The sequence below is a fragment of the Cherax quadricarinatus genome, chromosome 22 (genome assembly GCF_038502225.1).
Source record: "Cherax quadricarinatus isolate ZL_2023a chromosome 22, ASM3850222v1, whole genome shotgun sequence".
Classification (NCBI taxonomy): Eukaryota; Metazoa; Arthropoda; class Malacostraca; order Decapoda; family Parastacidae; genus Cherax; species Cherax quadricarinatus.
The window spans coordinates 32,413,224-32,426,136 of NC_091313.1; the positions used below are offsets into that span (position 1 = coordinate 32,413,224).

Here is a 12,913-nt window from a genome sequence, read left to right on the forward strand (position 1 = left end):
ACTTGATGATGGAGAGTGCAAAAGATCTAAGAATCCTATTGAATCCAAATTTCTGAATCTGATAATTACCTGGTTAAATATTTTCACCAAATTTCTGAATCTGATAATTACCTGGTTAAATATTGTTTCATATTGCTGCAGTGTTGCTGGCAGTGATTTGTAGGGAACAGAAGTGAAGGAGGAGACAATTGGCAGTCCACTGTTTTCATTGTCCAAATCTCTAGTAAAAGATTTTCTTTTTTGATGATAGTAAATATTACTGAGGGGAGCTTCTATCATCAGAATGCTTTTCACAGCATATTAGATTGATCTGAATTCTACTTACATAGATTTTGGAAAAATTACATTAATGTAATTTAAATTAATAGTTTTCATCTTACAGATGACAGCAGTGTACCATTTTACCCAGTAAGTGGATAAACATTGATACTGCGGATTCACTGATATGTATCCAGAGGACAGATTTTTCTATTATCACACATTCTCCTGTCTAACGAGTTTCTAAGTTCGAACTCCTTTTACATCAGATTTAAATTCACAGAAACAAATATTAAATTTCAGTAGGTACTAATTCCGAAAGGAAAAATTTTTTATAGGGTAAGCAGTGCTTACCTTGGCTGAGTACATGCCACTGGGAAGGTACTAAACCCAAAAGGGTCATACAGTCCCAAAGGACTGAAAGTGTGGGCAATCAGGTTTGATCCAAGGGGAAAGTAGCTCTAGTTTCTTGACTCAAGAGCCCTTCACCAGCATGAAAAAACCCTCCTTGTAGGGTACAATTCAACAGTTATTTAAAAATATCGTGTAGTGAAATATGCTATGTAAAATGAGCACATTCTTGGTCTCGACTTCACTGAATATGACAAGTTTTATTATACCTTTAAAACAGTGTGATACATTAATGTTCATTCTCCATGGAGAAGTGAAGATGAATCCTTTCTCCAAGTGTGCTCTAAGAGGTGACTAAAATGTTGGGAGCACGGGGCTAGTAACCCTCTCCTGTATAAATTACTAAAAGTAAAAGAAAAACTTTACATTTCTTCTTTTCTGGGTCACTTTGTCTTGGTGGGAGCGAGAGCTGGTGTGTGAAAAAAAAAATTAATGTTCATGTGACAGACTGGAAAAATGAGCAATTCTGCCAGAGTGCAAAATGTTAAATAAATTTCCATTTTATCACTCAAATTTATATTGACAACTAATTACAACTTTAATTCAATATACACATTACACAGTAACATTAAATGTCTCTCATTATATACAGTATCAAAATTTAACCCATTTTTGTGCATGAATCCCAAGACTTCGAACATCATCAGTTAAATCTGTTCCTATTTGGCACCTGAAAATAAAGAATTTTTAAAGTTAATGCCATGTCATAAAAAAAGTTGTATAATATGCCTCAAGAGCAATATTTACATCATGTAACAGTGCTTATCTTTAACTGAATTCTTAATATTTGTTTGCAGGTCAATATAAGTAATTCATTTATAATGTAAATCACATACAAGAGCAACACTAACAAATTTATGGTATAAGTAATAAGTTTATGGTATGTTACAAATAAACTGAGCTAATGAGAGACATGACAAGAAGCCACCAACACAACTGTGATACAGCCAGGAAGGTGAAGCTATGCTTTCATATACTTTTTCTATGTTAATTGTTTATAAAACAATCATAATTTGCACTTGTGTGGTGGGTTCATTTGTTTGTACATGTTAGTCAAGAAATGTTATTTAAGCTGAATTTCCAAAGTGATTTGATTTCTAAACTGTTTTTGTATCAGATGCATTTTTTTATTTATTTGTTTTATTAACACATCGGCCGTTTCCCACCAAGGCAGGGTGGCCCGAAAAAGAAAAACTTTCATCATCACTCACTCCATCACTGCCTTGCCAGAGGCATGCTTACACTACAGTTATAAAGCTACAACATTAACAGCAAAGAGCAACTGTGACAACTCCCACTTTGTGTTAGCTTCTTTATCTTTTAACCCCACACCTCTTGCCAACAGCTGAGCATTCACTTCTCTTACAACTCCATCTATAAATATACTGAACAACCATGGTGACATCACACATCCCTGTCTAAGACCTACTTTTACTGGGAAATAATCTCCCTCTTGCCTACATACTCTAACATGAGCCTCACTATTCTCATAAAAACTTTTCACTGCTTTCAATAACCTACCTCCTATTCCATACATTTGCAACATCTGCCACATTACCCCCTATCATACGCCTTTTTCAAATCCATAAATGCCACAAATACCTCTTTACCTTTATCTAAATACTGTTCACCTATATGTTTCACTGTAAACACCTGGTCTACACACACCCTACCCTTCCTAAAGCCTCCATGTTCATCTGCTATCCTGCTCTCCATCTTGCTCTTAATTCTTTCAATAATAACTCGATCATATGTTTTACCAGGTATACTCAACAGATTTATTCCCCTATAATTTTTACACTCTCTTTTGTCCCCTTTGCCTTTATACAAAGGAACTAAGCGTGCTCTCTGCCAATCCCTAGGAACCTCACCCTCTTCCATACATTTATTAAATAAAAACACTAACCACTCCAAAACTACATCCCAACCTGCCTTACACATTTCTATCTTTATCCCAACAATCCCAGCTGCCTTACCCCCTTTCATTCTACCCAGTGCCTCATGAACTTTCCCCACACTCACAACTGTAAGATGTAATTCCTCCTTGCCTTATACACGAAATCACAGCTTTCCTATCTTCAACAACATTTAACAATTCCTCAAAATATTCCCTCCATCTTCCTGATACCTCTAACTCTCCATTTAATAACTCTCCTCTCCTATTTTTAACTGTCAAATCCATTCATTCCCTAGGCTTCCTCAATTTATTAATCTCACTCCAAAACTTTTTCTTATTTTCAACAAAATTTGTTGATAACACCTCACCCACCTTCTCATTTGTTCTCTTTTTACATTGCTTCACCACTCTCTTAACCTCTCTTTTTCTCTCCAGATACTCCTCCCTCCTTGCATCACTTCTACTTTGTAAAAACCTCTCATATGCTAACTTTTTCTCTCTTACTACTCTATTTACATCATCATTCCACCAATAGCTCTTCTTCCCTCCCACACCCACTTTCCTATAACCACAAACTTCTGCTGAACACTAACACTATATTCTTAAACTTACCCCATACATCTTCTACCCCAATGCCTATACTCTCACTAGCCCATCTGTCCTCCAACATTTATGCTTGCAATTTAATTATCATAATCAAATTAAATGCTAATCCCTTTTGGGCTTAGGGTTTAATCTGATTATAAAAATTATCAAAATAATGTAATCTGGTAATAAATTTTTTAAATAAAGTTGATTTCTAAACAGGAAGTCCTTGACATAGTACCTCAGAACATCTGGGAGGGAATGAAAACTTTATATATACTGACTGGACAGTATTAACTGTGAAAGAAAAATACTTGACCAACTTTCTTACTTTGATTGATAAACAACAGCTTCTATGTCTTCCTTTTTATAAAGAACACCAGTTTTGGCTTTCAAACGTTCCATGCCATTCCATGCAATCATAATACCATTATCCGTGCAAAGGTTTGGTGGTGGACAGTGGAACTGGTATCCAGTTGTATCACATAATTTTTGTAGTGCTCTACGTATGTAATGATTACAGGCAACACCTCCTGACACTACCTATGAAAAAATATACACAGAACAAATAAGCTTTAATTATTATTTAGACAATATTTCATATTTATATTTTATCAGACCTTAAATAAAATAGTAAAATGTTACTATTATTAAAATTACACTAACCTATCTAATTTGACATGATATTTTTTTATGAAAAAATATTTTATAATACTGTACTAAAATTTGTTCGTTACTGTATATCCATACATAATTTTCAGAAAGCATAAAAACACCGGTACAGTGACAGCAAAATTATTAAAAATGAATTTTTATTTAACTTACGGTACTTTAATGTATTATTACTTAAGATATTTTTCTACTGAAATCATAAATTAACCAAAATCTAAAACAAAAGTTGTTATGTAGACTTAGTTCTGTATTAGGATGCCATTAAACTCAGTATAAACATAAGACATACACAAAATTGTCAGCTGAAAATACATGCAATGCCATACCAGTATTTTATTTGTTTTTGGAAGCAGGTCTCGAACGTCAATGTATACCATTGCTTTCTGAGTCTGTCTTACCAGATGCTTAGTTACAGCATACTGGAATGATGCACAAACATCATTAATAGGAGGAATGATGTTGCCACCTTCAACCTCTGTGTATTGATTAAAAAAAAGAAAATATATGATGGCAGATGAACAGTAATGCTGGATAAAATGTCTAAACTTCAATAATCACTGAAGACTTGACAGAATTTGATATGAAAATAACTTCTGTTTACTGCAAGACACCAATAAGTCAGAGGGCAAAACAGGATAATAATCTAATAAAAATATCTTTGGATTAATGAAATATTATCACATTTATGAGCAAGTATTATAGCTGTATGGGTCATACAGCTTTAGTACTTGCTGCCATACAGGGTCATATAGTGTCTGGGAAATGGGAGACAATTGGGTTTGATCTGAAGAAGAGAAAAGCAGCTCTAGTACCCAGAATCAAGGCACCTTCCTAAAAGGGTTTGGGTTACTGGTAATGAAAATATTGTACTCAATCATCACAGGTGCTCTAAATCTAAACCAGACTATCTATTCCAGTCTTAAGAACAAGGTTTTATTTAAAATGTTTTGTTCAGAACAGAGTGACAAGTTGCCTAAAATAAAAGGCTTGTTTTGCTTTATGTCTTTATGCCTCTTGTCGGCTTGATGACTCGGTAAAATTCATGCTTCTTAAAATTTTGATGCTGTGTAACTTTAAATTATAATTACAGCAGGGCCATGACATACAATGTTCTGAATTATGATGTTTGGAACTTATGATATTGGCACTTTGGAATCAATTACTTATGAATCAATGACTTGCACCTTCATCTATGGGGCTACTAAATTCACTGATTTTCTTAAGTATGAATAATAGGGGTAGGGGTCATCATCGAAGAGGTTGGAAGGAGGAGGTGAAGGAGGAGGTAAAGGAGGTTTTGTGGGCGAGGGGCTTGGACTTCCAACAAGTGTGCGTGAGCGTGTTAGATAGGAGTGAATGGAGATGAATGGTTTTTGGGACCTGACGAGCTGTTGGAGTGTGAGCAGGGTAATATTTAGTGAAGGGATTCAGGGAAACTGGTTATTTTTATATAGCTGGGCTTGAGTACTGGAAATGGGAAGTACAGTGCCTGCACTTTAAAGGATGGGTTTGGGATATTGGCAGTTTGGAGGGATATATTATATATCTTTATATATGCTTCTAAACATAGGTAGTAGGTTGGTAGACAGCAACCACCCAGGGAGGTACTACCGTCCTGCCAAATGAGTGTAAAACGAAAGCCTGTAATTGTTTTACGTGATGGTAGGATTGCTGGTGTCCTTTTTTTCTGTTTCATAAACATGCAAGATTTCAGGTACGTCTTGCTACTTCTACTTACACTTAGGTCACACTACACATACATGTACAAGCATATATATATATACATACCCATCTGGGTTTTCTTCTATTTTCTTTCTAGTTCTTGTTCTTGTCTATTTCCTCTTATCTCCATGGGGAAGTGGAACAGAATTCTTCCTCCGTAAGCCATGCGTGTTGTAAGAGGCGACTAGAATGCTGGGAGCAAGAGGCTAGTAAACCCTTCTTCTGTATAAATTACTAAATTTTAAAAGAGAAACTTTCATTTTTCTTTTTTGGGCCACCCCGCCTCGGTGGGATATGGCCGGTTTGTTGAAAGAAAGAAAGAAAGAAGAAGTAATGAATGTACTGTGAATGTATTTTACTTTGTATGTTTTTAATGCCTAGTTCTATTACTAACAATATAATTTAGTGTAAACTTGTTGTCTGGCATTTATATGCATTTATAAATGGAAAAAAATGGCGTTCTGCCTTCCAGCGATGTCTGCTTTCCGGCGACAGCCTGGAACCTAACCCGCCGTATAAGTGGGGCCCTACTGTATTGACATTTTACTGTTTTTTTTAGGCCTAATTATAATGTTAACTTAATATATGATAGTGTAAACATGTTATCAGGTACAGTGGACCCTCGACTAACGCTATTAATCCGTTCCTGAGAGCTCATCGTTAGTCAAAATTATCGTTAGTCAAGTTAATTTTCCCCATAAGAAATAATGGAAATCAAATTAATCCGTGTAGGACACCCCAAAGTATGAAAAAAAAATTGTTTTTACCACATGAAATATTAATTTTAATACACACAAACTGAAGAAGACATGCACAGTTACATGACACTTACCTTTATTGAAGATCTGGTGATGATTGTTGGGATGGGAGGAGGGGAGAGTGTTGATGGTCTTAGTGTTTAGAAGGGGAATCCCCTTCCATTAGGACTTGAGGTGGCAAGTCCTTTTCCGGGGTTACTTCCCTTCCCTTTAAATCTCTCAAACCAACCTTTGCTGGCCTTAAATTCACTCACATCACCACTAGTTGCTGTCATTTTTTTCATTAAATCGTCATGCAACTTCCTAGCCTTTTCACATATGATCGCTTGAGAGATGCTATCTCCTGCTATCTGTTTTTCGTTTATCCACACCAATAACAGTCTCTCAACAACTTCGAGTACTTGCGATCTCAGTTTCGAAAACATAGTTGCACCTTTGGCAAGAACAGCTTCCTTGATTGCCGTTTTCTTGGCCACAATAGTAGCGATGGTTGATTGGGGTTTTGTGTACAACCTGGCCAGCTCGGAGACACGCACTCCACTTTCATACTTAGCAATGATCTCTTTCTTCATATCCATAGTAATTCTCACCCTTTTTGCTGTAGGGTTGGCACTAGAAGATTTCTTGGGGCCCATGGTGACTTATTTTGCAGGTGCAATCACTAAAAAGGCTGTGATAACATGAAATGTTCCGATTGTATGCTTGGAAGCGACCGCAGTGGCTGGCTGGCTTGTAAACACTGGCCAGAAGTGGACGCGTCTGACGGAACAAATAGTGTTGGTCGAGTTTTTTAGCGCTAGTCGAGGCAAAAATTTTGCGTTAAAATGTATCGCTAGTCGGATTTATCGTTAATCGATGCCATCGTTGGTCGAGGGTCCACTGTATTTATGTATATCTAAAAGTGAAGAAAAGGTTGATTTGCTTTACGGAGGTAGCCTGGAACTTAACCCACTCTATAAACGGGGCCCTCCTATTAATCTCTCATGTGACTGTCTAGAGTTCACTAAATATGCATGATGCTATTACTGAAGATATATGACCAAGCTTCCTCCAAACACTATAATATTTCCATAATAATTATTTCTGCCATTAATTTTGTATTTTTAAATAGGTAACTGTAATGGTAAATTAATTATGTTGTGGAATAAAACTAACAGCAAAGCACTAAGCACTCAACTGTTGTCCCAAGAGTTCTCATACTTTACCATATTTCTCTTCCAGTCTTGAAATAATTTTGAACAAGGAGTTTTTGAGGCCTGAAAAACTGAAGGAGCAGTCCCTGTATTTCCACATTGGGGTTGGAAATTCATAGGCACGTGGGTTACCAGTGGCAGCAAGGTATTCTATAGCTTGCCCACCAGACATTGAGGAAAATTCACGAATATTTCGGAGTTTCAGCCTTCTTGCACCCTAGAATTAATTACTGCAAATATTAGCTATAAAAATAAAAATTAACAAAAGTTACATAAGATGATATTGAATTCTGATAACAAAAGCCTGCAGGAATGAATTTTCAGTCATTCTAATACAGTGGACCCCTGCTTTACGATCACCTCCCAATGTGACCAATTATGTAAGTGCGTTTGTACGTGTATGTTTGGGGGTCTGAAATGGACTAATCTAATTCACAATATTCCTTATGGGAACAAATTCGTTCAGTACTGGCGCCTGAACATACTTCTGGAATGAAATAATATCGTAAACCGGGGGTCCACTGTATAACTATCTTATGAATTTTAGATAATTTGCTACTGGTACTGCATACTATTCACCATAATTTATGTAAAAAAAATTTAAAGTGCTTTTATCCTGCATATTTCTAATATTCTTACTGCAATAATAATTCAAGAAATTTGGCTTAATATTACTGTAGCAAAACCATCACGTACAATGATTTACAATTTTATTAGTGGTACACAGAGATTTTAACATTTGAAGACTTTTTTTTTTTTTAATATGTCGGCTGTTTCCCACTGAGGCAGGGTGACCCAAAAAAGAAAGAAAAAAACTTTCATCATCATTCAACACTTTCATCATCATTCATACATAATCACTGTCTTTGTAGAGGCACTCAGTTACCACAGCTTAGACATCCCTCCAAACTGCCAATATCCCAAACCCCTCCTTTAAAGTGCAGGCATTGTACGTACTTCCCATTTCCAGGACTCAAGTCTGGCTAACCAGTTTCCCTGAATCCCCTCACAAAATATTACCTTGCTCACACTCCAACAGCTCGTCAAGTTCCAAAAACCATTCGTCTCCATTCACTCCTATCTAACATGCTCACGCACACTTGCTGGAAGTCCAAGCCTCCTGCTCACAAAACCTCCTTTACTCCCTCCCTCCAACCCTTTCGGGGACGACCCCTAACCTGCCTTCCTTCCCCTACTGAGTTGAGCCCTGAAAATGGGAAGTACAATGCCTGCACTTTAAAGGAGGAGTTTGGGATATTGGCAGTTTGGAGGGATATGTTGTGTATCTTTATACGTACACCTACCATCCGACTTACGACCGAGTTCGGTTCCGAGAAACCGGTCGTAAGTCGAAATGGTCGTAAGTCGAACTTTACTACTGAATTTCAACAAAACATTTTTGTAATGACTTTATTTTATTGTTTTATTTTGGTATTTCATGCTTTACTTTACTTTTTATACTGTTAGTACTGTATTTTATACTGTAAGGTTTAGGACAAACACTGTGTACAACACAAATAGTTGTTTATTTCCCAGAAATTTGGCATAAAAAACCACGGTCGTAAGTCGAGCAGGTCGTAAGTTGGATAGTAGGTGTATATGCTTCTAAACTGTTGTATTCTTAGCACCTCTGCCAAAATAGTGATTATGTGTGAGCGAGGTGAAAGTGTTGAATGATGATGAAAGTATTTTCTTTTTGGAGATTTTCTTTCTTTTTGGGTCACCCTGCTTCGGTGGGAGACGGCCGACCTGTTTAAAAAAAAAAAAAAAAAAAAAAAAAAAATAGTATGCAAGACTGTTTCAGTATTTTGTCTTTGCTCTAAATTAGACTGCTACTAAGACTGCATTATAGCACAAATACAAGGCTCCATAGGTTTAATACCTTATCTAAGGCTTCTCCTGGTGCATCATCGATTGTTTGACCAATAATAGACCAATGGTCAAGAGAATTCGCAATCACCAGCAAGCAATGACCTCCTGACAACAGGAGTACCAAAAATGGAAACTCCACCTGGAATATAAAAATAAATTATACATGATTAGTATAAAAATTAGCTGCCTGCTCTATGTGAAGTGTATACAAAGAGGAAGGTGGCAATGGAAATTTGGAAGTAAAAAATATAGTGGAGCCTCTATTATATCATTTAATCATTCACAGACCTCAAGTATGTGTATCAAAGGATACACTTGATTATTTGTGATTATTTCCAGTAGGTGTGTGTGTAACTTGAGGATTTATTTCCAACACAATGTTAATAATCACAACACTGTGTAGAAGTGTAAAAAACAGTCCAAAACTAGACCACCTTAAAAGACTCATGAGCAAACACTAGGACATATTTATTAGAAAATACTGTCAAGTATCAGATATGCCAGCAATCTCTACACGTTTTATTTTCCACCTCTTTGCTCCAAGGTGTCAGTGATTACAATCTACTGACCACGGTTTCCAGGCATTTTTGACATTTAAGGTTGTGTTCAGAGATAGAGAGTTGTGCCTCTCTTGAGCTCATCAAATGTGCTTAGGCATTTCTGGTGAGGACACAGTCACTGTTAAAGTTATTCCTGTTGCAGGAATAACTTAAACAATGACTGTGACTTCTGTCTGTCTCTCCTACATATTTATTTATTGGAACATCCTTGATGGAGGATGCAGCCACAGTGAGTACACTGATGTTGCTTCTAGCAAGTACTGGACTTGGTGGGTGTTCCTGGCAACATCCATGCATGGCAGCACTAAGAACTGCTTAGTGGAAAGTTCTGTGGGGATTTATTGAGGATAGCTTGAGCCTTAATCCTACAGTCCCAGATGAAGAAAAGGGGGGGGGAATTAAGATGCATGGAAGCTTGTGATATGAAGGTACACTCTTTTTTCAAGAAAACAAAGGCTGGCAGTGCAGATAGCCATTAAAAAAAAAACAGAACACCCCTTATGATGCAAGCCTCATGGTGAGAACAGAAGTATATGAGATCATCCTTGCTGGTGGGTCTCGTATACACTTTAAAGAAAAGGTTGTTGATGTCTGGAGAGTCTGCCCTTTCATTCAAGTCCCAATGCAAACTTTATAGATGGCCAAACAATAGTGATTATGTTGGGGTGGACCCGGATTAAAATGTCCCAGTCCCCAGGTCATCCATGAAAAAGCTAGCAGCGCAGCATTGAAGTGGCTGCTCTTTGCTATCTCAAAGCTTTGTTTGTAGTAGCTATCTTGATACTTGAAGTTAAAGATGAGACAGAGAACCACTAAACTGATGAAGCCCTGGAGAGGAATTAGGAGGTTATGGTTATCAGTGAGCCTCTGTGCCATAATAATTAGGGGAACATTAATGGGGACATTGGTCGAAAGAAGAGCGACATCTTACGAAAACATGATCTTGTGTTTAACATTCAGGTTAGAAATGTGAAAAATATCTCCTGAATATTTGAGGAGTGGATGACTAGTGGTGCCTTGTAGAGCAGGGTAGTGTAGGGTACTCCTCACATTAGATTTGCAACTCATACTAGATTTACAACTTTCCTGCTAACATCTTGTCCATCTTATGGTCATAACCTACTTTCACTAATGTGCCCCTCCACCTGTGACAATGTCCTCAACTGGTGAACCTCATCACTTCTTCCACTGGCTCCAGCATAAATGTCTCCATCCCCATGGCTCTGTAACAGACCAAAAAGTCTGCCAAGCAGGTGAAATGTCTTACCATTAGACACCTAGGTGTTATAAATGTGTCTTTTTCATCAAGCTGTTGGTATTGTATATTACTGATCAAACAAAATTATGTATATATTTATATTAACTCCATGGGGAAGTGGAACAGAATTCTTCCTCCGTAAGCCATGCGTGTTGTAAGAGGCGACTAAAATGCTGGGAGCAAGGGGCTAGTAACCCCTTCTCCTGTATATTACTAAATGTAAAAGGAGAAAATTTCATTTTTCCTTTTGGGCCACCCCGCCTCGGTGGGATATGGCCGGTGTGTTGAAAGAAGAAAGATTTATATTATCTTTCAAGTAAATGTAATAGGTTTACTCAGGATCATAATTTTCCAATTGTTGAGGATGCTGAGGTCTGTTAGTTTACTGATTTATTAACTGCAGCTGCATATTGCCAAAAGCTTACATGTGCAGAGAAGTGAGATTCCACTGTACAAAGTTTGATAACAGGGGGTCAAAAAATAATGTGTGAATGATTTCACTTGAGAAAACAATTCCCACAGTTCAAAACAAGAGCTGATATGATTATGCAGCAAACATGGAAATCTGTACAAGTGCATAGAAAATGTACAAAATAAAAACATGAAGGTTAAGCATGGACTGCATGCACAAAATATATTCATATGATTATGTAGGTGACACTATAATAAAAGCAAAACCCTTAACTTTCTTCTTCTTTCAACAAACCAGCCATATCCCACCGAAGCAGGGTGGCCCGAAAAGAAAAACAAAATTTGTTCTTGTCAACTTTAGTAATGTATACAGGATAAGGGGTTACTAGCTCCTTGCTCCTGGCACTTTAGTCGCCTCTTACGACACGTATGGCTTACGGTGGAAGAATTCTGTTCCACTTCCCCATGGAGCAAAACCCTTACTATTTTTGTAAAATAAATCTAGCTGGGCAATGAGATGCAAGCTAGAATAAACTGGCAGTGCTAATTTTCTCTGGCACTGATAACACAGTGAAAAACAATGACAGTAAGTGCTAAATGTTATTTACACTGTGTTATGTATCTGTACTTAAACTAACAAGAAATAAAACAAAAAGATCTTCTTAAATGGAAATCTTACCAATAATTTTTAAGTATTCAATATACTGTAAACAGGTAAAATATAAAATACAGTACTGAAAAACAATGAAATAATTTTTTCTTTCTGTAATGAAACATCAACAGTGACACAAAATACAATGACCAACCTTATGTGCCATGCGAATAGTAAGAGCATGAGCTTCCATGTGGTGTATGGGAATGAAAGGTTTCCCAGCACTGAGAGCAAGAATCTTGCCATAATGTGTGCCTACAGACAGGGACAGGGCCAGACCTACAAGGAAACTTGATATAAACATTTCATGATTATTAAGCAAAATTTCTAGAAACAAATCTGAACCAAATCAATGAAGGCTATCCCAATAGATCAAATCTTGCAATTCATTTCTAGGTTAGTGCTGGACCTAGTCATTCACAAAAGAATATTATCTCCAATGCCACCGGAGAAATGCCACACAGCCGAACTCCAGAATTTACATGCCTCATAATCTGCATTATTAGACTATACGTACTGTATAACATTTTTACTCAAGGCCATTTTGTTAACAGCATTGAGTGTTCACATTTTTTCCTAATGACCATTGTCTTTTTTGGCATGGAACACAACTTCTAAATTGTTGCCAATTCTTCTAGATGTCAATATTAAATGAATCAGAGCA

General features: G+C 36.9%; 1 protein-coding gene across 3 annotated transcripts in view; it reads right to left on the reverse strand.

The window, feature by feature from the left end:
- Tcs4 (Threonyl-carbamoyl synthesis 4) overlaps positions 1-12,913 on the reverse strand; it is a 154,267-nt gene continuing 141,354 nt past the window's right edge. Inside the window, exons 5-10 of one of the 3 annotated variants that reach the window (XM_053778146.2) lie at positions 12,404-12,528; positions 9,379-9,507; positions 7,509-7,713; positions 4,150-4,298; positions 3,483-3,694; positions 1-1,339 (exon numbers count right to left, since the gene is read on the reverse strand). In XM_053778146.2, coding sequence (XP_053634121.1) covers positions 1,264-1,339; positions 3,483-3,694; positions 4,150-4,298; positions 7,509-7,713; positions 9,379-9,507; positions 12,404-12,528 — 896 coding nt within the window. In that variant the 3' untranslated portion in view covers positions 1-1,263. The remainder of the gene's footprint in view (positions 1,340-3,482; positions 3,695-4,149; positions 4,299-7,508; positions 7,714-9,378; positions 9,508-12,403; positions 12,529-12,913) is intronic. The other 2 variants (XM_053778147.2, XM_053778145.2) reach the window with 2 other exon arrangements.